Source organism: Trachemys scripta, chromosome 2, assembly GCF_013100865.1.
Source record: "Trachemys scripta elegans isolate TJP31775 chromosome 2, CAS_Tse_1.0, whole genome shotgun sequence".
Lineage (NCBI taxonomy): Eukaryota > Metazoa > Chordata > Testudines > Emydidae > Trachemys > Trachemys scripta.
This window is the reverse complement of record NC_048299.1, coordinates 712952-737647: the sequence shown is the minus strand read 5'-3', so window position 1 is coordinate 737647 and position 24696 is coordinate 712952. Positions and strand designations below refer to the sequence as shown.

Sequence of the window (24696 nt, the reverse complement as noted above, 5' to 3'; positions counted from 1 at the left end):
GGGTCAACAAGCATGTGGACAAGGGGGTCCAGTGGATACAGTGTACTTAGATTTCCAGAAAGCCTTGGACAAGGTCCCTCACCAAAGGCTCTTAAGCAAAGTAAGCTGCTACGGGATAGGAGGGAAGGTGCTCTCATGGATCAGTAACTGCTTGAAAGATAAGAAACAAAGGGTAGGAATAAATGGTCAGTTTTCAGACTGGAGAGATATAAATAGAGTGTCCCCCAGGGGTCTGTTCTGGGACCAGTCCTATTCAACATATTCATAAATGATCTCTGAAAAGGGGTAAACAGTGAGGTGGCAAAATTTCAGATGATACAAAATAATAAAATATTGCCAGTCAACAGCCAAAGTCAACCCAATTGCACAGGAGTAAGTGTAATTAAATATGCAAATACAGAGCTAATCTCATTACCATCATTGCGTCCTTCTTCCCTTGTTTTACCTTTTCCTGGTAGTATTTCTGTATTTCTTTCAGGTTTTCTTCCTGTTCTGCTTCTTTGTCTTTTTGAGCTTCTGACAGCTTTTCTAAAACTCGATATACAGTTTCGCCTAATTCTAGATGTATTTTCTTTACTTCCTCCGGCCTTGAGTTTAAGCCTTCCTTTATATTTTTATATTTCTCCTTGAAGTGATGTATTATATCTTTTACTTTTTCTTCCTCTCGTTCTCTGTACGTTTTCTCAAGTGCCCTCTCCTGTTGTTCAATCTTCTCTTTGGCATATTTATACATTTCATTGCTGTAACATTGGCCTCCATTCACCTGCACCATTTCCTCAATCACTGTCCTCAGTTCATTAATCTGCTCATCCCTTTCTGTGCCAGTTGCTTTATTGTTGAAAGCGCAACATCGGTCCCCACAATCTTTAATCAACTTACAAAGATCTTGGTTATCCAAGTCTCTTATATAATCATCCAGTGAGTCACCTTCTAAGTCTTCTTTCCGGGTGAATAAGACGATCATGTACCTCAGAGCCTCAGCCCCAAAAATCTCTTGTATTCGCCTGACTGCTGCCTTATCCTCCTCAGTGTAACAGCCCAGCTGTGTAACCAGCACCAGAGCATGGGGGCCTGGGCAGGAGAGCATGATACAGCGAGCAATCTCACAGGCAGAGTCTTCAACAGGGGCCTTTGTATCAAAAATATCAGGCGTATCGATAACCACAACCTCCCTCCCATCCCATGTTACCCTCCCTTTAGCACAAGTCTCAGTTACTGACTTTACACTGAGCTTGGACTCAAACTTTCTCTCGCCAAGGATGGAGTTCCCTGTCGCACTTTTCCCAGCTCCAGTTTTACCAACAAGGATAATTCTCAGTTCAGGTCCCCCAGGGTCTTGACCATCAGCATGTGAATCTGTGGGAAACAAATTATATTCATAACGTCATTGCACAGATAATAAGGTAGCGATGGGCAGACTGGAGCTGTGAGGATAACTGTTAATGGATACCTCAGCTAAACTCTCTTGCCTCTGTTTTCTGTCGGTGAATTGTGCAAACAGACTGATTTTCTTTCATTTGTATTCAGAATTATTCACTGAATAATAATTCCTCTGAATAATATTTTATCTGTAGTTTCTGCTTGTTTTACAAGTAGCTCATTGCAACAATTCAATATTCAAAATTTCATTTTCACAGAACCCGTGAGTAACATGGTTTTGTTACCCCTTTTTAGCCTGAGCCATTAGCCAATATGTGAGGCCTGCAGGTCCTTTCTGGTTGGAGGAGAAACTGCTAAGATTGTGGAACTGGATCCCCCCCCTTAAACACCTCCCCACATGACCTTACATCACAGAGGGGGTTTTTCAGCTTGTCAGAGGCTGTCCTCACATTTGCTCTAGCGAAGTTGTGAACTCTTTCGATTCTGGGTTGTAGATGTAGGGTTTCTACATAGTCCAGATGGTTCAAATCCCTCTGTTCCTCTTCAGGGCCTGCATGCAAGAGGTTTGCTGGGGTGCTGAGCTCCTGCCCAGACATGAGGAGTTCTGGGGTACGCTTCGTACTCTCACAGCCTGGTGTTCTATCAGCCATCACAAGGAATGGGACATGCTGGCCCCATCCCTTTGGTGTGTTGTACAACAGAAGCCAGCTGAGCCCCGAGCATCCTATTGAACCTTCCCACCACCCCAACAGACTGTGTGTGAGCGGGGGTGGGGAGAGTTGGGGATCCTTAGAATCTCACAAACCTGCTGAAACACTTTGGAGTCACAGTTTCTCCTTTGATCCATGCCATGGCAGATTAGCCAATGGGCCCCTGGGCCCCGTCCAATTAGGGGGCCCTGGAAAAACGGGCACCCCACCCCCAGAGCAGACAAGGGCCAGGGCAGGTCAGGGGAAGTCTTTGCGCCCAACCCTGCTCCCTGGAAACAGTGCCGGACAGAGTAGGGGAAGCCCATGTGCCCTCACCCGCTCTGCTCCCTGGCAGGAGCGGGGGGCAGGCCCCAGGCAAGCCCCCGCTCCCTGACTGAGCTATGCTCCTCGGCATCAGTGCCAGGCAGGGCGGGGCAGGGGAAGCCTCCGCACCGGGAAGCTCCCGCACACCAATCCCCCTATGCTCCCCGGCAGCAGCGCTGGGCAGCAGGGGAAGCCCCAGCACCAGGACCCCGGCTGCAGCCATAAGACCGGAGGAGCTCTAGGTCCCTCCTTTTGCCTCAGGGCTGGGGAAGCTGTCACTCCCCGCTGTGGCCCCAGGGAGCAAAGAGGGAGCTGCAGTGGGGAGGGCAGAATGGGGTGGGACCGGGGGTAGAACAAGGGCGGGGCCATTGGGGAAGGGAGAGAACGGTGTGAGGCCCTGGGCAGGACCACAGGCAGAAGGGGCGGAATGGGGGTGGGACTGCGGGCAGAAGTTGTGGGAAGGGGGCCCCCCCACTCACTCTGGCCCAGGGCCCCATGGAACTTTAATCTGCCTCTAAATTCCTGTGCAACTCACTTGGGACCCCAGATCTGGTGAATAATTAATCTGCTACTGTCACAGACTCTGGATGTCTTATCGGATAAGCCTCAGGCCATTTTGTGAAGTATCCGTAGCTACCAGCAAATATTGATTGCCAGCGTCTGTGTCAGGCAGAGGCCGCAGCACACCGACAGCAATGCACTCCCTTGGGGCTCAAGATACTGCTGCAAAGGGCCCCTCCTGTGTTAGGGGCGGCGGTTGTAAGACTTGCGGACTGACAGACCTCCCCCATTTGTGAGCCTAATGATGAGAAATTGGGGTGGCCAACCTGAGCCTGAGAAGGAGCCAGAATTTACCAATGTACATTGCCAAAGAGCCACAGTAATAAGTCAGCAGCCCCACATCAGCTCCCCCCCAGCTGCCAGCGCCTCCTGCCCACCAACAACCCTGCCAATCAGCGCCTCCCCTTCCCTCCCCACACCTCCCGATCAGCTGTTTCGTGGCATGCAGGAGGCTCTGGTGGAGTAGGAGGAGGAGTGAGGGCACGGCACGGCAGGCTGAGGGGAGGGGGCGGGAAGGGGTGGAGTGGGGGCAGGGCCTGTGACAGAGCCAGGGGTTGAGCAGTGACACCCCCCCCGGCACATTGGAAAGTTGGCACCTGTAGCTCCAGCCCCGGAGTCGGTGCCTACACAAGGAGCCGCATATTAACCTCTGGAGAGCCGCATGTGGCTCCAGCGCCCCAGGTTGGCCACCCCAGTATACAATATTCTAAACACATGTAACAAGAAATGATGATGTGGAAAAGGTACGAAAAAGGGAGACAGAAAGACAAATTAGCCCAAACGAAACAGTTCCCTGCTAGAGATTCATAGATTCCAAGACCAGAAGGGACCATTGTGATCGTCTAATTTTATCCTCTTCTGACAGAGGGCTGGGCTTACCGGTGGTGTCCCCTTGTGGTTAGGTCACTGGGCCTCCATTCCCCACACACCTCATCTTCAACAACAACTCTTGCCGACATACCCTCCAGTTGGGTCACCAATTCATGCCCCTTTCTGGAGTTAGAGAGTTCAGAGAAATATACAGAGTCCCAAGGCCCTACCTGTGGTTAGGATGTAAGTCCACCTCCTGACCCCTATAGGTGGCTCATCCTTGCCTCGGGGCTTTGAATGTCTCTACTCTCTCCTTACTTCTGAGAGGGCTGCTGCCGAGGGCATGAACCTCCCTTCCACGTGAAAAGGGCCTGGGCCCTCTCTCTCTAATGGGCTCCAATCCAGGGCCCTATGAGAGGCAACAGTATCAAGCACCCTGGAGCACCTGAAGGGTGCCTCCTGGGCCACTTCCTACCATTTGCCTCCCTAAAAAGACTCAAAGTTCAACATAAGAGAGGAGAAATCCAGCTGGGCTCAGCTGGTAGCCTCTTCCTGAGAGCGAAGGCTTCTGCAGTTCCTTCATTCAGGAGCTCTCGGGATAGGTCTGTCCACTTCTGAGCTGTCTGGCTCCCTTTTAAGCTCCTCCTCCAGCAGGAGCAGGCTGTACAGGTGGCAGGGGCAGAGTCACCTGGTCCCAGAACTTCTCCTTAACTCCTTAAGTTCCAATGTGGAACTATATACCCCATCTCACCACTGTATATCACAGGCCACAGAATCCTCCCAAAATAATTCCTATCACAGATCTTCCAGAAAAACATCCAACCTTGACTTAAAAATTACCAGTGATGGAGAATCCACCACAACCCTTGGTAAATTGTACCAATGGTTAATTACGCTCACCGTTATAAAGTTATGCCTTATTTCCAGTCTGAATATTTCTAGCTTCAACTTCCAGCCATTGGACTGTGTTAGACCTGTCTCTGCTAGATTGAAGAGCCCATAATTCAATATTGGTTCCCCATATAGGTATTTATAGACTCTAATCAAGTCACTCATTAACCTTCTCTTTGTTAAGCTAAATAGACAGAGCTCCGTGAGTTTATCACTATAAAGGCATGTTCTCTAATCCTTTAATCATTCTCATGGCTCTTCTCTGAACCCTTTTCCATTAATCAACATATGGGCATCAGAACTGTACACAGTATTTTAGCAGTGATTGCACCAGAGCCAAAACCACAGGTAAAATAACCTCTCTGCTCCTACTCAAGATTCCCCTGTTTATGTATCCTAGGTTCTAATTAGGAAATTTGGCCATAGTGTCACACTGAGAACTCATGTTCAACTGATTATCCACCAGGACCCACAGATCTTTTTCCGAGAGACACTGTTTCCCAGGATAGAGTCCCCCATCCTGTAAGTACAGCTTACCTTCTTTGTTCCTAGAGGTATACCTTTGTGTGACAGGTGCTGGCTAGGAAACCCTGAGCCAGCCCTCTGTCATTCCAGCTCCAACCAGGAAAGGGGAATTGGAGCTGGCTGAATAAGCCCAGCCGTAAGTGTCAAATAGGGAACAGCTGCCGGCCTCGTTAGCCCAGGGCTATATAAAGGCTGACAGGAAGAGAGCCAGGGAGTTAGAGGCCACTCTCCCCTACTTGCTGCAGAAGCTAGCATCCCTGAGGCTGTAAGCCTGATACTGTCAGTAGCTACAAGTTGGTGGGAACTTGTACTGTAAATAAATAGCACCGGTGATTGCACCAAAGCAAAGATCTCTGGCTGGTTTGTGGGAGCCGAAGTGGCAGAAGACAAAGGGGCCTGTCTGTGCCCTGTTACATGTGGGGGCTTGTCCAGGATCCTGAGCCAATGGATGGGGTTGGCGGCCTGGAGATGGAGCAGACCCCGCAATGGCTTGTCAAATAGCAGGCGCAGATGCAGAAGGCCCTACAAAGCTTCCAGCAGCCCCTCCAGGCCGAGAGACAGCTCTTGCTAACCTGGCAGGCAGAACAACAAAAACACCTACAGGACTTTATAAGAGAGCAGGCCAGCGTGAAGCAGCAACTCCCAATGAATGGTGAGTCCTGCGGTAGGGGATGGCACCCGGCCACCGGGCTTGGGACTCTGTAAAATGGGCCCGTCAGATGACCCAGATACCTTCCTCGGTATGTTTGAGTGGGTAGCCATGGGCACTGGATGGGATAGGGCAACCTGGGCCCCATGGCTGGCTCCCCTACCTGGCAGAAGACGCTCAAGTGGCCTATGTGGCCTTGAGTGAGGAACAGGCTCGGCATTATGAGATGGTTAGGGTGGCCATTCTAGCAGAGAAATACAGCCAAAAGATCCTGTCGGCCCAATGGACAGGGGCTGTGCAGCCCTGGGCATTCTCCCAGAGATTGATGGACTGGGCCACCCACTGGCTAAGGCCCGAGACACAAACAGTGGGTGAGATAATGGATGCCCTAGTCCTAGAACAATTGCTACAGAGCCTCCCCGAGAATATCCAAGTCTGGGTCAGGCAATATCAGCCAAGCACAGTCGACTCAAAATTTGATTTCCAAGAATATTCTCAGTCACTTAAAATGTAGCATTTTCATAAACACTCTGTCCAGTAAAACTCAAGCTAACTGAGGAGTACACGGAGGCAGACATTCCCTGAAGGGAGGGTTGACCCTATAAAGACAGAGTTGGGGAAGAAGCTGAGGGAACCCTTTCAAAGAGGAAGGAGGAACCCCGAGGAGTGATTGTTTGCTGGCAGTGCGGACGGCCAGGACACAAAAAGGGGGACTGCCCAGATATGGAATGTGGGTGAGCCAAATGTTTTGGCTGGACTAATGCTGGAGGGTGGACAAGGGGGCAGAGGCTGTCCACTGTCCCGGTGGGAGTGGGGAGGAAACCCCAAAGGGGCCTGATGGATACAGCTTCAGCCTGCTCGCTCGTCCAGAGGGGGCTGATAAAACTGCACTGGGTGGCCACATGGATGGCCCTGGAGTGTATCCAGGGAGAGAAGAGTTACTTCCCGGTGTCCCAGGTGCCCCTAGAAGTGCAGGGCAGCTTTAAATGGAAGCGGGTTGGCGTAGTAGAGGGGTTACCATACCCCATTGTGTTTGGTATGGATTGGGGCCCTCCCCCCAGAGGGAAAAGGAAAGGTTCCCCAAAGAATGGGGTGGGGACCCCTAGACTGAGAAGCCCCAGGAAGGAGCAGGAGCAAAGTCCTCGGGGTAATGAACATGAGAACCCTAGACAGCAGAGCGCGGATAGACTAGACAGAGGGGAAGGATATGTAGGGGAGATGGCCAGCCCAACCCCCTTGGAGGGAGAAAAGGGGCAACTGGAGCTCCCCACGACACAGCTCCGAGGAGAAGAAGTGGGGACCCCGCTTGGTGGTTTGGGAGAACCCGAGGCCCAGGATGTCCAGTAGGAGGTTGGGATTGGCCTTGACCTCCTACCAAAAGGAAAGGGGATACAAGAGAAGGGATGCCTGCAGGGGTATGATTGGTGTGAGGACCAGTGGGTGGCGGCAGAGCTATGGGAATACCCACCACCTGACCAGTGTACTTTTTGCGGGAGCAGGATGAAAGAATCTCCCATAGAGGATGCCGGTGATTGTCCAAAAGAGGGGGAGAGACTTCCCCGGACAAAAGCCACTGGAAGGGAGCAGAGAAGCTAGGGAAGGACGAAGCTGGCAAATAGGGAACAGCTGCCGGCCTTGTTAGCCAGGGGCTACGTAAAGGCTGGCAGGAAGGAAGCCGGGGAGAGGGAAGGGAGGAGACAGGGAGTTAGAGGCCACTCTCCCCTGCTGGCTGCAGAAGCTAGCAGCCCCTGAGCCTGTGAGCCTGACACTGTCTGTAGCTACAAGGTGGTGGGAACCTGTACTGTAAATAAAGAGCATGGGTGATTGCACCAAAGCAGAGGTTTGGGCTGCCATCTCTACCCTCTGCTGCGACTACAGGATCCACTGTGACACCATTGGACCTTTATCATCATTATCCAAAGAGAGGGACCCAGAGGACATCTCCACTTCTACTGTTTACCCCCCTCTCCTTCTAGTTCCTAGCTGTAGCCTGGACAGCTCAGATTGATGGCTGGTTCCAAACTACATGTCAAGGATTCTACTGTATTGTACGCTATTCTGTTCTGTACAGGTTCTTCTATCCTCATATTAATATCTGAGTGCCTTCCAGTAATGAAAAAAGCAATGTGATTGTACATCTGGCGTGTGTTGTTTGATCTCTCATTCTGTCCTGAGGGGGAGAAGCATTTGCAGCAGAGTGCCCCCAGCTCAAAGTGCAGACATCCTCCATTACAGACTCAGCATAGGCTTGTAGGAATTCATTATGTTTCATCCTGTCTGCACCTGCCTTCATTTTCTGTCAGTGGTGCTTGAGTTTCCACCTCCTCTTCATTTGGAGAAGGGTGTTGTAGTGTGTGGGCAATGAGGAGGGAGCAGCTATTTGGGGACCAACATCTCAATGGTCTAGGCTAGTGTAGAATTATAATGATTCACCAAGTCCTTGACAGCTTGTCCTGTGGGTTGTGTGCTGTTGTCATCTAGCAGGCTTTGGAATTTGTTATAATCTGTGATTCCTTGTGGTTGAATCAGGATCATTGGTCTTTCTTGTTGCCTAGGCCCAGGAAGGTCTCTGACCATTGCCCTAATGTGGTGATGGTCTGTCCAAGGCATTGGCTGTACTCTGATGTCCTTTATCTTGATATCTAGGCCTAAGAGGAAGTCCAGTGTGTGATCAGCTGTGTGGGTTGGACCAGAGATGATCTATAAAACTACTAGGGAGGCAAAGGAGGAGATGAGTTCTGGGGCATCCATGGCCTTGTTAATATGCATTTTGAAGTTTCCCGGGATGAAAAATCTGGGGTATTTCACCACCATTGCTGACAAGATATCAATGAGTTCCTTTACGAACACTTTAGTCTGTTTCAGAGGGGTAGCCATGTTAGTCTGTTTCAGCAAAAACAACGAGGAGTCCTGTGGCACCTTAAAGACAAACAAATTTATTTGTGCATAAGCTTTTGTGGGCTAAAACCCACTTCATCAGATCCTTTAGTCTGTGGTTGTCTGTAAATGAGCATAAAATCTGTTAACTTTGACTCTGGTTTCTACTGCCATGTGAATGAACTTGAATAAAGTTGTCTTACCTGAGGCACCTCTCTTGGATTTGATATATGTAGAGACAATGAATGCAGGGCCACCTGCCTTTGTGTCCTGCCTGGGGCTGTGATGTACTGCATGGCTGGAGATGCTGAGGTGGGCTGGAACAAGACCTGATGTAGGCTACACTGATAAGGTCGTGTATTGTTCATTAGTGGCAGATCATGCATTGATCAGCATCAGCTTTAGTTTCTGATGCATTGTGCTTGTACCAAATCTGGATAACAGTCTCTTTTCTGGGGGTAAACTCTTCAGCACCACAAGAGGGCTGCTATAACTGCCCTCCTGTGACAATGCGGTTCTGGCGGAACCCAACTGAGAGCGCCAACTCAGGACAAATTGCTAAAACAGGGCAGTTACAGCCCAAGGCTGGGGTTTTTCCACCTCTAAGGCAAACCAAACCAGCCAGACTAAGACTTCGGTCTCATCCCACTGGCTAACCGCAAGTCTCACAAGCAATCTCCTTAGACACTCCAGTTTCCCAGTATTACCACCAGTGCCACTCGTTATGGGGACAAATGGTTATGAAAACCAATACCCCAGTAAAAGAAAAAGGTTCTCCTGATCCCAAAGGACCAAGCCCCAGACCCAGGTCAATATACAAATCAGATCTTACCCACAAATCACGCTGCTGCCAATTCTTTTAGAATCTAAAATCTAAAGGTTTATTCATAAAAGGAAAAAGATAGAGATGAGAGTTAGAATTGGTTAAATGGAATCAATTACATACAGTAATGGCAAAGTTCTTGGTTCAGGCTTGCAGCAGCGATGGAATAAACTGCAGGTTCAAATCAAGTCTCTGGAATACATCCCCCGCTGGGATGGGTCCTCAGTCCTTTGTTCAGAGCTTCAGCTTGTAGCAAAGTTCCTCCAGAGGTATGAAGCAGGATTGAAGACAAGATGGAGATGAGGCATCAGCCTTATATAGTCTTTTTCAGGTGTAAGAACACCTCTTTGTTCTTACTGTGGAAAATTACAGCAAAATGGAGTCTGGAGTCACATGGGCCAGTCCCTGCATACTTTGCTGAGTTACAAGGCGTATCTGCCTTCTCTCAATGGGTCCATTGTATAGCTGATGGTCCTTAATGGGCCATCAAGCAGGCTAGGCAGAGCTAATCTCAGCTTGTCTGGATGTCACCCAGAAGCATAGCATAAGTTTGCCATACAGACCGTATAGAGCCAATATTCATAACTTCGACTACAAAACTGATACACACATATAGACAGCATAATCATAACCAGTAAACCATAACCTTGTCCTAGACACCCCATTTGACCCCCTTTATACAAGATTTGGGTGCCACTACAGGACCTTGGTTGCAACAATGATCTATCCGGTCCCAGTTTATGTCAATAACATCACACCTCCCTCACCCACTCTTCATCTTCCTAGCCACTCATTTGGGCTGTGAGGTTGAACTGAACCAAAGGAGCCTTCTGGGGGTTCCCCCCACTCCCCACACACTAAAGATAGTACTTTGTCCCACCTCGACAGTACAAATCTAACCTCTCCCCTCTGGGCCACTGTGGGTTACAAATAATGTTATAACTATCTAGTCTTAGCCAAAGTTCTCTGGCCCAGTTCCACTCCCAGGTGGCTAATTTCCTCAGTGTTCTGTGACTCTGACTTTCTTTTTTAAATGCTTTTTCATCTCCTTAAGTCCTTGCTGCAGCTTGTCTTCCTTACCAAGTACCAAGCAGGACAGAGCTTTCCTGGTCTCCCAGTTTTTGTGGAAAACTTTCTGATTCATGATAGTCACGGTGCGGGTCACCTCATCAATTCGCATTGGCAACCCAGAGGTAATTGTGTAATGGGGATTCAAGACTGCTTTGTAACTGCTTTCCCAACCAAGATTCTCTCAGTCCTTTCTGGGAAGCTTCGAGATGTTGCTCTATTCCTTCTGTGAAGTCTGGCACATTTGTTTTTGGTCTTGTTTTAATTTATTTTATTAAGCCTCCAGCTCTCCAGTTTTAGGTCTTTCTTTAGGTTTTATTTTAATTCCTTTTGGAAAGCTCTTGTTTTAAGTTCTTTTGGACATCTATAACTTTTGTCAGTATGTCTCCTATTTGTTCCATTTTGATTCAACAGGAATACCAGCTCACAATTTCTCTCCTTGAAAACTGGCTCCCACTCCTGACATCAAAGTTACTCCTTTTTAGCCCAAGCCATAGTCAATATTTGAGACGTTGTTTTTTGGGAAAAACTTTTGTACAAGCTAGGTGTGACGCTGTACCCCATAATACTTTATGGGACTATGACATCACTGGAATATGTTTTGTGCTGCCTGTGCCATGTAACATATCTCTGTAAAGGTTATGGTCTACTATGTCTATTCATCCTATTGGTACACATACATCATTTTGTACTTGAGGTTAAGAATATTGGCTGTATGCTTGCTTGATTTCTAAGTAAGCTTTGTGAGGCATTTGGTCAACTTGCTGGAGGATTCTCTGCACCTTGAGGTCTTTAAACCACGATTTGAGGACTTCAATAACTCAAGCATAGGTTAGGGATTTGTTACAGGAGTGGGTGGGTGAGATTCTGTGGCCTGCATTGTGCAGGAGGTCAGACTAGATGATCATAATGGTCCCTTCTGACCTTAAAGTCTATGAGTCTATGAATTTGCAAGGTTAAGTACCTGATCAGGAAGCACTTGGAAGTCTTCCTGGAGACATACAAGATACCATGTGGACAATGGCCTTTGCCTGTAAAGACTGAGTCATGCACAGACATGTGACTTGCCCAGGTGACTCCAGAACTCCATCTTGGAGCTGGATTTATATAGGAGTGAAGAGGGGGGTCTCCACCCACAAGAGTCTATTTAAACCCATGGGAGACCCCTCCATTTTGTCTTCAGCTGGCTAAAGAGAGCCTCTCCACCCCCCAGGATAATTGGAAGAAACTGGAACCACTTAAATCATACTTTCTGTATTTAATAAAATCACTTTTTACTTATTAATTAACTCAGAGTATGTATTAATACCTGGGGGAGCAAACAACTGCATATTTCTATCAGTGTTATAGAGGGCGAACAATTTATGAGTTTACCCTGCATAAGCTTTATACAGGGTAAAACAGATTTATTTGGGTTTAGACCCCATTGGGAGTTGGGCATCTGAGTGTTAAAAACAGGAACACTTCTGTTAGGTGCTTTTAGGTAAACCTGCAGCTTTGGGGCAAGTAATTCAGACCCTGGGTCTTTGTTGGAGCAGATAGGAGTGTCTGGCTCAGCAAGGCAGGGTGCTGGAGTCCTGAGCTGGCAGGGAAAGCAGGGGGAAGAAGTAGTCTTGGCACATAAGTTGGCAGATCCCAGGGGGTTTCTATGATCCAACCCGTCACAGTGGCATAGTCGGCAGGATCTGTACACAGCTGATTGCTTTGAGATCCTGGTAGTGATTTTAAGTGAGTTTTAAGTGTGGTGGCTGGAGAACAGACAAAGTGGTGACTGGTTTGTTATTTTCTGTTTGCTTATTTCAGGAAAGGGAAGTAGGGACAGAAAAGGAAGCAAAAGTAAGAAAGAATGAAGATCAGAAGAAGCTAGAACTACACAAGTTGCAAATTGCCCAGAAAGACTGAACACTGGGTGCTGGGAAAGTCTCTGTTAACTAAGACGCCCCTGAGCTGAGTGCACCTCTGTGTCAGTGAACTGCAGACGGGTGTGGCCCAACCTCTGTGTCTGTGCTGAAGCTGACTGAAGTGTCTAACTTCGCAAGATAGGAGTGGAGGGGTGCCTGTTCTGGCAGGAGGGGGTTCTCTGGTATCCCAGTTCGAGTGATTGTCTCAAGGGAAGACAAATGGAAATTGATGTACAATTTGCCCGGGAAAAGACTGGCCTGGAAAAAGAAAAGGCTGCCCACCAACCTGGACTTAAGAGACAAAGCAATTAAGACCCAGAAGCATGACCTGGCTGTAATGGAGTGGAAGAGGTGCACAGAGACATGTATCCTGGAGCTGGAAGTTGGGGTCCTGGTGACTGCTGCGGTGGGAACAAACCCCAAGGACTCTAGCTGGAAGCAAACCCAACCTGAGTGAAAGGGGGAGGATTTGGCTGGCCAGCGAAAGGTCCCTCATAGCTGGTAGTTGTGAGCCTACAGCTGGATCAGGGTCTCTTTCCCTTTTGGGGGACACAGAAGTGTCTGCCCCAGAGGGGAGCCCAAAACTGAATTTTAGGTATACTGCCTCCGCCATGGTCAGTGTCCAAGTCTATGACAGTAAGCTCAGGGGAAGGGTGTGACGTTGCAGTCTATATGATTTTATAAAAATTTGATTGAGTGAATATAATGTAACTGGAATATGCTTCATGCAAAAGGTCTCTTGTAAGGTATCATTACAAAGCTTATTATCTACTGAGTGTGATCATCCCATTTGTATAAATGTATCACTCTTGTATCTGAAACTAGAAATATGAAATATAACTCTGAGGGCCTATTGTAATTATGAAAAGTGTGGGCCATTAATGGTGGTTTGCAATCTTGAGGACTCCCATTAACCAGGACAATTGTCTGCAGATAGGTGTGTTTTACCTGTAAGTCTTCCAGTATACGTCTGTGCTGGCAAGTGGGCAATGAAGTCTTTTGGTGACATATGATCATGTCACCTGAACTGGAATCCATCTTTAACCTAGTGTCTTTCCATTGAGAAGGAGGGGGTGGGAAACCAGAGAGGGACAAAAGGATTCCCGCCTTATGTAAAAGATATATAAAGGGGTGGACGAGAACAAAGGGAGGAGAGGAGCCATCATGAAGAATCCCCTAGCTACCACCTGAGCTGGAACAAGAGCTGTACCGGGGAAAGAATTGTGCCCAGGCAGGAAGGGGTCCTCATCAATGGAAAAGTACAAGGGTTAAGATGGATTTCATTATCAGGTGACATGGTCACATGTCACTGTAAGACCCCTAGTCTCCATTCTTCCTAGGTTGGCCCACAGGTACACAGGAAAGCTTGCAGGTAAATAAACTATTTACAACCAATTGTCCTAGTCAATGGGAGCCATCAAGATTCTAAACCACAATTAATGGCCCACACTTTGCATAATTACAATAGGACCACAGAGTTATACTTTATATTTCTAGCTTCAGATACAAGAACGATATATTCATACAAATAGGAGGAATATATTCAGTAGGTTATAACCTTTGTTATGATACCTTACATGAGACCTTTTGCATAAAGCATATTCCAATTATATCATATTTCCCCTCATAAGCATATTTCCATAAAACATATGGAGTGCAACATCACAGGCACTATCTTTGTACAGCACAACGGGGTCCTGGTCTGTAACTAGGACTTTCTAGGCATTATGGTAAAACAAATAGCTGCCCAATTTGAACCCATTACTCTTCAGCCCAGGGTGCCCCACTTTCTCTAGAGTATATCATTTCTAGTTTATTTCCTTTTCATAAACTAAGTTACATGACAGTTTAAAAACATGACAAATCAACTCCAAATACACAACACTGTATGGACCTGCATTATGGTGAATGTATGTAAATTAAGACTGTCAGAGCCAGTTTTTCCCCTTTCTCTTATAGAGATCACCGAGTGTCTTTTTTCCTTTCACACCTCCTAGCTCTGGGACTTACATAAGGGATATGGGGAGTGGGATTGGGGTGGGGGGGGCAACCTTAATACCACATTTGTTCAAGAAAGTTTCAGTTACCCCCAAACAGTATTATCAATCAGTCTCTGCTATACTTCTGATCATCGCCTATGTGCGTTCTCATCTCCACGTAGAAATGGGGATCAGAGAGTTTTTGGTATAGCTAGATCCCAAAGAGAGAAATCATTGTCCCTTGTAACGTAGGAACATGTTCAGTGACAAGCCTCACTGCTACAAGTCTTTTTTCTGACATTATAGCCAAGTTTGAACCATCCCCCCTTCCCTCCCCTCCCACCCCCTGCAACGCTTTACCTCTCCCCTTCCAGCTCTGCTCACCGGACATACTGTATCTCCTACAGCTGCAAATCCTTCCGACTTCTACAACAGCCTTCCAGGCTGCTGCTGCTGCTGCTTTACCCGGAGGGTTGGGAGCTCATCTGCTTCCTTCAGCTTACAAAACAGTCTCAGATGCTCTCGCCCACAGTGCTGGAGTGGCAAAGGGACGAGAGCAAAGCAAAGAATGAATTCAGTCCCCTTCTCTGTATGTGCAGGCGTGCGTCCAAATGGGTCAGTAAGTCACCAGTAAGGGAAGAACAACCTCGGAGAGTTTTACAGGAACTGAGTTTGTGGAAATCAGCTTGTCAAAGAGCAGTGAGAGGAACACGTGAAAAAAAAATCAAAGTGAAACTAAAGCTCCTAGTGCACAGGAGACACTGACAAGCAGCTCAGCTACAAGGACTGCCATAGTGCAACTGCACTTGAGTCAGGAGAGCCAGTTACAGCTCTGCTGGGGACATGTCTGATTGCAGCGTTTGCAATGTGCAACATCGACAGGGCAGAATTGTCCTTTCTATACAGACTGTCACTTTGGAGCAGGGATTGCTTTTTCTGTGCTGTGTTCTCCAGCCCAATGGGGTCCTGATCTTGGTCAGGGCGCCTGAGACGCACTGTAATGCAAACGATAAATAATACAGAACAGAATTGTGTATCTGTAATTCTGCAGCTGTGGAATTTACTATGGGGCCTACTATTTGCTGCAGAATATCGGCATTCATTCTTAAACCAAAAAAAGAGCATAAATATAGAGTAATTTACACATTCTGACTCCTGAGTGCTACATTGGTTTTGACAAAGTGTTACTTAAGTAGATGGTCATATGCCCAGTAACTTTGAATTACAAGATTACAACCTTGATCATAGAATGGTAGAACTGGAAGGGACTTTGAGAGGTTTCCCAAGGATTTAAAAGTACTCATGGCCTACATGGAAATTATGAGATTCTCCCAGGCAGTCTTTCATAGAATCACAGAAGTGCAGGATTGGAAGGGACCTCAAGAGGTCATCTAGTCCTGTCACCTGCACTCAAGGCAGAACTACATAATAACTAGACTACGGGTAGGCAACCTTTGGTGCCCGGCCCATCAGGGTAAAGCCACTGGCCGGCCGGGATGGTTTGTTTACCTTGAGTGTCCGCAGGCACAGAGTCCTGCAGGTTGTGCCATGTTTGTCTTTCTTCCGCAGGACAGAAGCAACTTGGTCTGTACAAAGTGCAAGCTGGTCCCCGTATTGGAAGAGAAGGTTCAAGGTCTGGAGAAACAAATATCGACCTTGCATTGCATACGAGAAAATGAAGATTTCCTGGACAGACGTCAGGATATGCTTCTGTGGGCACAACATTCTGAAGAATCGGAGCAGGCTGCACAGAGGGGACAGAGGGACGGTGAAGAACTTTGGCAGCGTGTGACCTCCAGAAGAAGAAAGAGGAGCGTCCATGTACCAGCAACGGAGATACAGGTGAGCAACCATTTTCATGTTGTCTCCACAGGTCCTAATGCGGAGAATGGACTAGATGATACATCTGAGGGAAGGGAGCAGAAGGAGACTCCACCGATTGGAAGGCATGAGATGCACTGTCCTAGGGATGGGGGTTCCACGACCACCACTCCCAAGAGAAGGAGGTGGGTGGTGGTAGTCGGGGACTCCCTCCTCAGGGGGACTGAGTCATCTATCTGCCGCCCGGACCGAGAAAACTGAGAGGTCTGCTGCTTGTCAGGAGCTAGGATTCATGATGTGATGGAGAGGCTGCCGAGACTCATCAAGCCCTCAGATCGCTACCTCTTCCTGCTTCTCCATGTGGACACCAATGATACTGCCAAGAATGACCTTGAGCGGATCACTGCAAAGTACGTGGCTCTTGGAAGAAGGATAAAGGAGTTTGAGGCGCAAGTGGTGTTCTCGTCCATCCTCCCTGTGCAGGGAAAAGGCCTGGGTAAAGACCGTCAAATTGTGGAAGTCAACGAATGGCTACACAGGTGGTGTCGGAGAGAAGGCTTTGGATTCTTCGACCATGGGATGGTGTTCCAAGAAGGAGGAGTGCTAGGCAGAGATGGGCTCCACCTAACGAAGAGAGGGAAGAGCATCTTCGCAAGCAGGCTGGCTAACCTAGTGAGGAGGGCTTTAAACTAGGTTGACCGGGGGAAGGAGACCAAAGCCCTGAAGTAAGTGGGGGAAATGGGATACCGGGAGGAAGCACAAGCGGGAGAGTGCAAGATGGGAGGACTCCTGTCTCAGACTGAGAAAGCGGGATGATCCATGAGTTATCTTAACTGCCTATACACAAATGCAAGAAGCCTGGGAAACAAGCAGGGAGAACTGGAAGTCCTGGCACAGTCAAGGAACTATGATGTGATTGGAATAACAGAGACTTGGTGGGATAACTCACATGACTGGAGTACTGTCATGGATGGAGATAAACTATTCAGGAAGGACAGGCAGGGCAGAAAAGGTGGGGGAGTTGCATTGTATGTAAGAGAGGAGTATGACTGCTCAGAACTCCGGTATAAAACTGCAGAAAAACCTGAGTGTCTCTGGATTAAGTTTAGAAGTGTGAGCAACAAGGGTGATGTCTTGGTGGGAGTCTGCTATAGACCGCCAGACCAGGGCGATGAGGTGGACGAGGCTTTCTTCCGGCAACTAACAGAAGTCACTAGATCACAGGGCCTGGTTCTCATGGGGGACTTCAATCACCCCAATATCTGCTGGGAGAAAAATACAGTGGTGCACAGACAATCCAGGAAGTTTTTGGAAAGTATAGGGTACAATTTCCAGGTGCAAGTGCTGGAGGAGCCAACTAGGGGCAGAGCTCTTCTTGACCTGCTGCTCACAAAGAAGAATTAGTAGGGGAAGCAAAAGTGGATGGGAACCTGGGAGGCAGTGACCATGAGATGGTTGAGTTCAGGATCCTGACAAAAAAAAAAAAAAGAGAAAGGAGAGAAGCAGAATATGGACAGGTCCTCTGGGAATCAATTTTGAAGCACTTTGAGGAGAAGAAAATGATCAGGAACAGTCTGCATGGATTCACCAAGAGCAAGTCATACCTGACTAACCTAATTGCCTTCTATGATGAGATAACTGGCTCTGTGGATGAGGGGAAAGCAGTGGATGCGTTATTCCTTGACTTTAGCAAAGCTTTCGATACTGTCTCCCACAGTATTCTTGCCAGCAAGTTAAAGAAGTATGGGCTGGATGAATGGACTATAAGGTGGATAGAAGGCTGCCTAGATCGTTGGGCTCAATGGGTAGTGATCTATGGCTCCATGTCTAGTTGGCAACCGGTATCAAGTGGAGTGCCCCAGGGGTTGATCCTGGGGCCCATTTTGTTCAATATCTTCATTAATGATCTGGAGGATGGAATGGATTGCACCCTCAACAAGTCTGCAGATGACACTAAACTGGGAGGAGTGGTAGATACGCTGGAATGTAGGGATAGGATACAAAGGGACCTAGACAACAAGGTTCAACGAGGACAAGTGCAGAGTCCTGCACTTAGGACGGAAGAATCCCATGCACTGCTAGAGACTAGGGACCAGATGGCTAGGCAGCAGTTCTGCAGAAAAGGAGCTAGGGGTTACAGTGGATGAGAAGTTAGATATGAATCAGCAGTGTGCCCTTGTTGCCAAGAAGGCTAACGGCATTTTGGGCTGTATAAGTAGGGGCATTGCCAGCAGCTCGAGGGACATGATCATTCCCCTCAATTTGGCATTGTAGAGGCCGCACTGGAGTACTGTGTCCATTTTGGGGCCCACACTACAAGAAGGATGTGGAAAAATTGGAAAAAAATAATCCAGCTGAGGGCAACAAAAATGATTAGGGGTCTGGAGCACATGACTTATGAGGAGAGGCTGAGGGAACTGGGATTGTTTAGTCTACAGAAGAGAAGAATGGGGGGGGTGGGGGATTTGATGGTTGCTTTCAACTACCTGAAGGGGGGTTCCAAAGAGGATGGAGCTTGGCTGTTCTCAGTGGTGGCAGATGACAGAACAAGGAGCAATGGTCTCAAGTTGCAGTGGGGGAGGTTTAGGTTGGATATTAGGAAACACTATTTCACTAGGAGGGTGGTGAAGCACTGGAATGCGTTACCTAGGGAGGTGGTGGAATCTCCTTCCTTAGAGGTTTTTAAGTGTAAGCAGAGTCAGGATGAGCTCTACCCTGACATCTGGTGGTGAATTATGGCAAGTGTGGAAAAGAACTTCAGGGGCTGATCTTGTTTGCATAGGCACACCCACCCAACCTAGCATAAGCCCACAGCAGCCCAAAATGGTCACTTTGGCTGCTGTGGGATCTCCAGTTTCTCTGTTATTGGGGCAGGAGGAATAAAGTGTTGTTACCCTGATTATGTGAATCAAGGACAATGAAACTGTTTTATGACAGAGAGTCTCACCATCACCTAAGTAGCACTCACTAGACAAGGGACATGGGTTCCACAACCCAGTGTATTGAAAGAGGTTGGGGATAGGTACTTGTATCTGATGGTATGGGTCCCTTTTTGAGTGTCTGGAGCACCAATTCTATATTCTTCTCTTTCCATTGTTGAATATCAGAGCTAATTTTGATTTCATTAGGAGGCTACTTACAGGCTGATGAGTTGAGTTCACTTTGGGCCAGTGGTGCAGCTGCACTGGGCCTCTTCTACTACAAGCTGAAATTGCTAAAATCATGGAGTGGGTGTTAACTAGTGGGCAGGGGCTGAAACTCTATTGCTAAGTGGTTGGCAGAGCAGAGCCTTTTGTGGGGTGGTTGATGTTGCTCATGGGACGGTTGGTGGAGCTGAGCAGTTTGCAGGATAGCTGGAGTGACTCAAGGGACAGCTGGTGGAGCAGAGCAGTTTGTGGGATGGCTGGAGCAGCTCACGGGATGGCTGGTGGAGTGGAGCGGCTCATGGTGAAGGCTGCAGCAGAACCCCGCGGAGAGGCATGGCAGTCGGCCTTGGACCACATAAGGTGCCCCTTAATGCCCCCCCCCCATTTCCACCCAGGCGGGGGGAGGGAGGGTAAAACTCTGCGGATAAACTTTTGAACTCTGGCACTGCATTGACCAGGGACAGACTTTTGGGTTGTTGGACTGTTGGGACTTTGGGTGATCTTTTGGGTTGCTGTGGGCTCATGCTAGGCTGGGTAGGTGTGCCTATGCAAACAAAATCAGCCCCAGAAGTTCTTTTCCACACTTGCCATAAGACCCTGCTCATGGTTTGTGTTATGATTCCTGTTTGTGGTGTTTCCCTAACATAATGCCACATTGTTTCCCTCCTTTATTAAAAGGATTTTGTTACACTCAGACTCTGTGTTTGCAAGAGGGGAAGTGTTGCCTCTTAGAGGCACCCTGGGGGGTGGTATACAATTGTCCCACGTCACTGGGTGGGGGAACGAGCTGGTTTTGCATTGTGTTATTGAAATGTAACCCCTAGATACTGAACCTGGTCCTTGGTACTGCCAACTCAGACCGGCAGAAGGGTTACATAAGGTCAGGCTTGTCCAAGCCCTAGCTGAGATGATTTAGTTGGGGATTGGACTAGATGACTTCCTGAGGTCTCTTCCAACCCTGATAGTCTATGAAAATATGTGCAAATAGATCTGTTAAGGAAAAATGAATGTAAAAAGGTCTGTTTGAATTTAAGTGTTAAACATATTGGGGTGACTTTATTAATTGGAGGAGGACTTGACCAAGTCTTCCAACTCCCTGAGACTCTCCTGACCTAGAGAAGGAAGCCAACGGGTCTAGAAGCATGGGGTCACATACCAAATCCCATGTAGCATAACCTCTAGCAATTATAAAGAACTGCAGCCACAATAATGAAAAGCTAAAATGTAAAAACGACAGAGACAGGTTTTAAAATACTCGCAAAGAGCTTTGTTAAGGCAAAGGGAACATTCGTAGGTGTACATGTGAGCTCACACACGCCAGCGTGTTTTTCCAAGTGATGAATTGGAGAGAAAATGGCAAAAGACGAGAGTATTTATGATACTTTATCATAATCTGTGGTATAAATTCTATATTTTTAGAGAGACAGTTGTTTTTAGAGGGTGAATATTAACCTTTTTACTAAGAATTTTTCATAACCTTCTGTAAGTATTAAAAGAGAGAGAGAACAAATACAAAAGATAAGGCATAAGGGGAATAACTAGGATATTATAAGTTGTACCTTCCAGTGTAGCCATAGAGCTAGCTTAGCTTTTTATTATATTCAGCAGGAATACAGGATACAGGCCTGCAGTTTCCTTGTAAGACCTCAGTATAAGCAACTTAGCACAAGAATAGCCAAGTATATTAGGCCTGTGACCACTGGCTTAGATAAATGGCCTGACAGGTACCCTTAGAATTTGGGGAACTAGGACTAGCTTGTTCAATAACAGGTATTGGAAACTAATGGTATCAGGCAACTGCAGGGACATGGAAGGGATAGTGGACTGGGATATTTTAGCATAGAATCATTGGCAGACTGCTTAACCAATAGGTGACGTATCGCATAATGAGTTAAATGGCATTAATACGTTAACCGATAGGATAAACGCGCCCCCAATATAATGAGGGTGAAAAAATGGATTTGGACATGGAAGGCTGGACATTAGAATAAGTGTTCATGATGGGGCTCAGGCCCTATAACAGGACAAACCACCACATGGAGGGAATTATCTCCCCATCTTTTGATCCTTCAGTGCTATTATCTCCCATCAATCGTGGGCATTGAGGAACCTGGACCATCAGACATATTCGGCATGTCGGAGGCAGGGCTTGTCCTTTGTCTATCACCACCACATCCTCACAAAAGCATGTGAGCATGCAAGTTTAAGAGCAAATGCAAAGAACGATCCCACAGTTATCCCCAGTACTGTCTATTCCTAGCTCTTTATGTGGTTTGCAGCTGTTCTGTCATTATTACTCGTTCTAATGAAAACCACCAAGGCTTTGCTTTGCCCTCCGTGTCAGTGTCCTTGCCAAGCACCTTGCCAAGATAGTAAACTCATTGGTTTTAGTTGTGTGTTTCCTGGTTCTGGAACAAGAACCTTGTGACCCTCAGCTCATTAATCAGGCAGTCAGTACAAGTATTATCAAGCATTAAAAGGGATCAGGCAACACAAGCAGATATTTATATAGTTTTTGCAAAAGTTCTGTCAATTTATTTTAAATCAGTTCATTCCATTTGTCCCCAAGTAGCTCAACTGTTAATCCAATACAGGTAATAAATTACTCCATTTCTCTTCATTCATTTAATTGTATCTTGGTAGAGGGTATATATATTTCCAACCAAAGGGATAAAATATAGTTAGTGGGTTGTAACAATGCAACGACTCACCCCTGTGGCACCTCCTGCTGGTCATCCAGGCATTAGCTCTTTTTCTAGCACAGAGCACCCTCTGCAGGATGGTAGCTTGCCTGCCTCAGGCCCTGTGTCCCTCCCAGACCCTGGTGTCCTTTGCCCTGGGGTTCTGCCCACCGCAGTATCCCCACGCCCTGGGTCTCCCCTCCCAGGGGAATCCCCAACCCTCTAACCCCACCTCGCCTCAGTGGCTACTGCCAGTCATCATCTAGCCCCCGCTCACTGAGGCAAACTGCAGTCTGTAATGGCCACTCATCATTGACAAAGGGGTAGGACCAGCTGCCAGCAGCCCCACCACCTGTGTAGGCCTTCGCCAAGGCCTGCAGCCTGGGGGTTTACCAGGCTGGAGCTCCCCAGCTCCTCTTGCCATTCCCCAGCCCTGCTCTGTTGCCAGCACGCAAAGCTCCCAGGCGGCGCAGCGCGGGCCCGGCCCGGCCCGGCCCTTCTCCCTCTAAAGCTGGAGGGAAACTCCTCCAGCTTCTAGCCCACAGCCCTCTTATAGGGCCAGCTGTGGCCTGATTGGGGCGTGGCTCCAGCTGTGGCTGCTTCCCCAATCAGCCTTTCCCAGCCATTGGAGTGTAGCTTGTTCTTTTAGAAGACAATTGTGTGGTTCTTTCCTTTTGATTCAATGTTTCTTGGATTTATGATCTGCCATTGCAGTACATCTATCATTTGCAATTAAAGACTTCCATCAAATATTTGATACAAAGCACAGTATCCAATGCTTATCTTCATCTTTTAAAACATAGCATAAAAGAAAATAGTGCAAAACGTTAAAGCAAGGTAGAAGTTAAGCTGCATTTCAGATCCTGTATAAACACAGCTCCATTGACACTTGAGGCTTGCCCCTGTGTGACAGAAAGCAGAGTTCCTCAGAATTTCTTTAAATTACCCCGAACATTTCATTAAATAAAATAAACAACAAAAAGCAAAAACATGAGTTATTATTCCTCTTAGCATCAAGGGACCAAGAATAACTGTAGATGTCTCTTAGAATTCAGTAAACGGGCAGGCACACTTGTAATGACCTAACATCATGAGAATAAATTAGAACAATTTTATTAACAACCACTTTTGCATCAATATTTAGGTCTGTCGGCTACACTACGGTTACAAAGTACTGAAACTTTATTAATGAATATTTCAGCTAAAATCACAGGAAAAAGAAAAGCAAACAGAAAGGAAGCTCAATCATTCCCTTACCACTTTCTAACCATTTTGAATGTACTCTGCTGGAATTTCTGTGTCACTGCGCAATGCAGAATTTGTGCAGAATTAATGTTTCCAACAGAATTTTATTTTTTTTATGCAGAATTTGTGATTTCCACCAAAATGCACTGTATGGAAGCACTTCACCTGGACCTCCTCTCTGCACTGGCCTGACTCTAGTGGTGCTGCCCTCCCTCTTATATTCCATGCCAACCTGAACCCACCCACGTCCACTCCCACCTATCACTGGCATGGAGGCACGAATGCCACCTTCCAAGGTTGTCTGGTGAACCATGTACATGACCCAACCCACAGAAAGAAACACACACACATTTTAAATAAATTACCAAAACAGTTGAAACTGGCATGATTGTATTATTGTGACAAATAAAATATGCAGAATTTTAAAATGGTGTGTGCAGCATTTTTAATTTTTTGCTGCAGGATTCCCCCAGGAGTAGAATATAAAGTTAAATGCTTCCAAGGTCATCTGCACTATTTGCCAAATAATCTGGCCAGTCTTATTTTGGCTTTTTCCTTGGACTTCCTGCTTTCATGAAACTTATGAGGAGAGGCTGAGGTAACTGGGCTTATTTAGTATCAGAGGGGTAGCCGTGTTAGTCTGAATCTGTAAAAAGTAACAGAGGGTCCTGTGGCACCTTTAAGACTAACAGAAGTATTGGGAGCATAAGCTTTTGTGGATAAGAACCTCACTTCTTCAGATGCAAGTAATGGAAATCTCCAGAGGCAGGTATAAATCAGTCTGGAGATAACGAGGTTAGTTCAATCAGGGAGGGTGAAGTGCTCTGCTAGCAGTTGAGGTGTGAACACCAAGGGAGGAGAAACTGCTTCTGTAGTTGGATAGCCATTCACAGTCTTTGTTTAATCCTGATCTGATGGTGTCAAATTTGCAAATAAACTGGAGCTCAGCAGTTTCTCTTTGGAGTCTGGTCCTGAAGTTTTTTTGCTGTAAGATGGCTACGTTTACATCTGCTATTGTGTGGCCAGGGAGGTTGAAGTGTTCTCTTACAGGTTTTTGTATATTGCCATTCCTGATATCTGACTTGTGTCCATTTATCCTCTTGCGTAGTGACTGTCCAGTTTAGCCAATGTATATAGCAGAGGGGCATTGCTGGCATATGATGGCATATATAACATTGGTGGACGTGCAGGTGAATGAGCCGGTGATGTTGTAGCTGATCTGGTTAGGTCCTGTGATGGTGTTGCTGGTGTAGATATGTGGGCAGAGTTGGCATCGAGGTTTGTTGCATGGGTTGGTTCCTGAGTTAGAGTTGTTATGGTGCGGTG

The 24696-nt window shown here is 47.2% G+C and overlaps 1 protein-coding gene across 1 annotated transcript; it reads right to left on the bottom strand.

Annotated features, from left to right (window-relative positions):
• Nucleotides 1–382: 382 nt before the first annotated feature.
• Nucleotides 383–15158, bottom strand: LOC117873926 (GTPase IMAP family member 7-like). The gene is made up of 2 exons (XM_034763828.1): nt 14862–15158; nt 383–1356 (listed from the first exon to the last, which is right to left on the bottom strand). The coding sequence occupies exons 1-2, from the start codon at nt 14866–14868 to the stop codon at nt 383–385; spliced, it is 981 nt and encodes a 326-aa protein (XP_034619719.1). The 5' UTR covers nt 14869–15158.
• Nucleotides 15159–24696: the final 9538 nt, after the last annotated feature.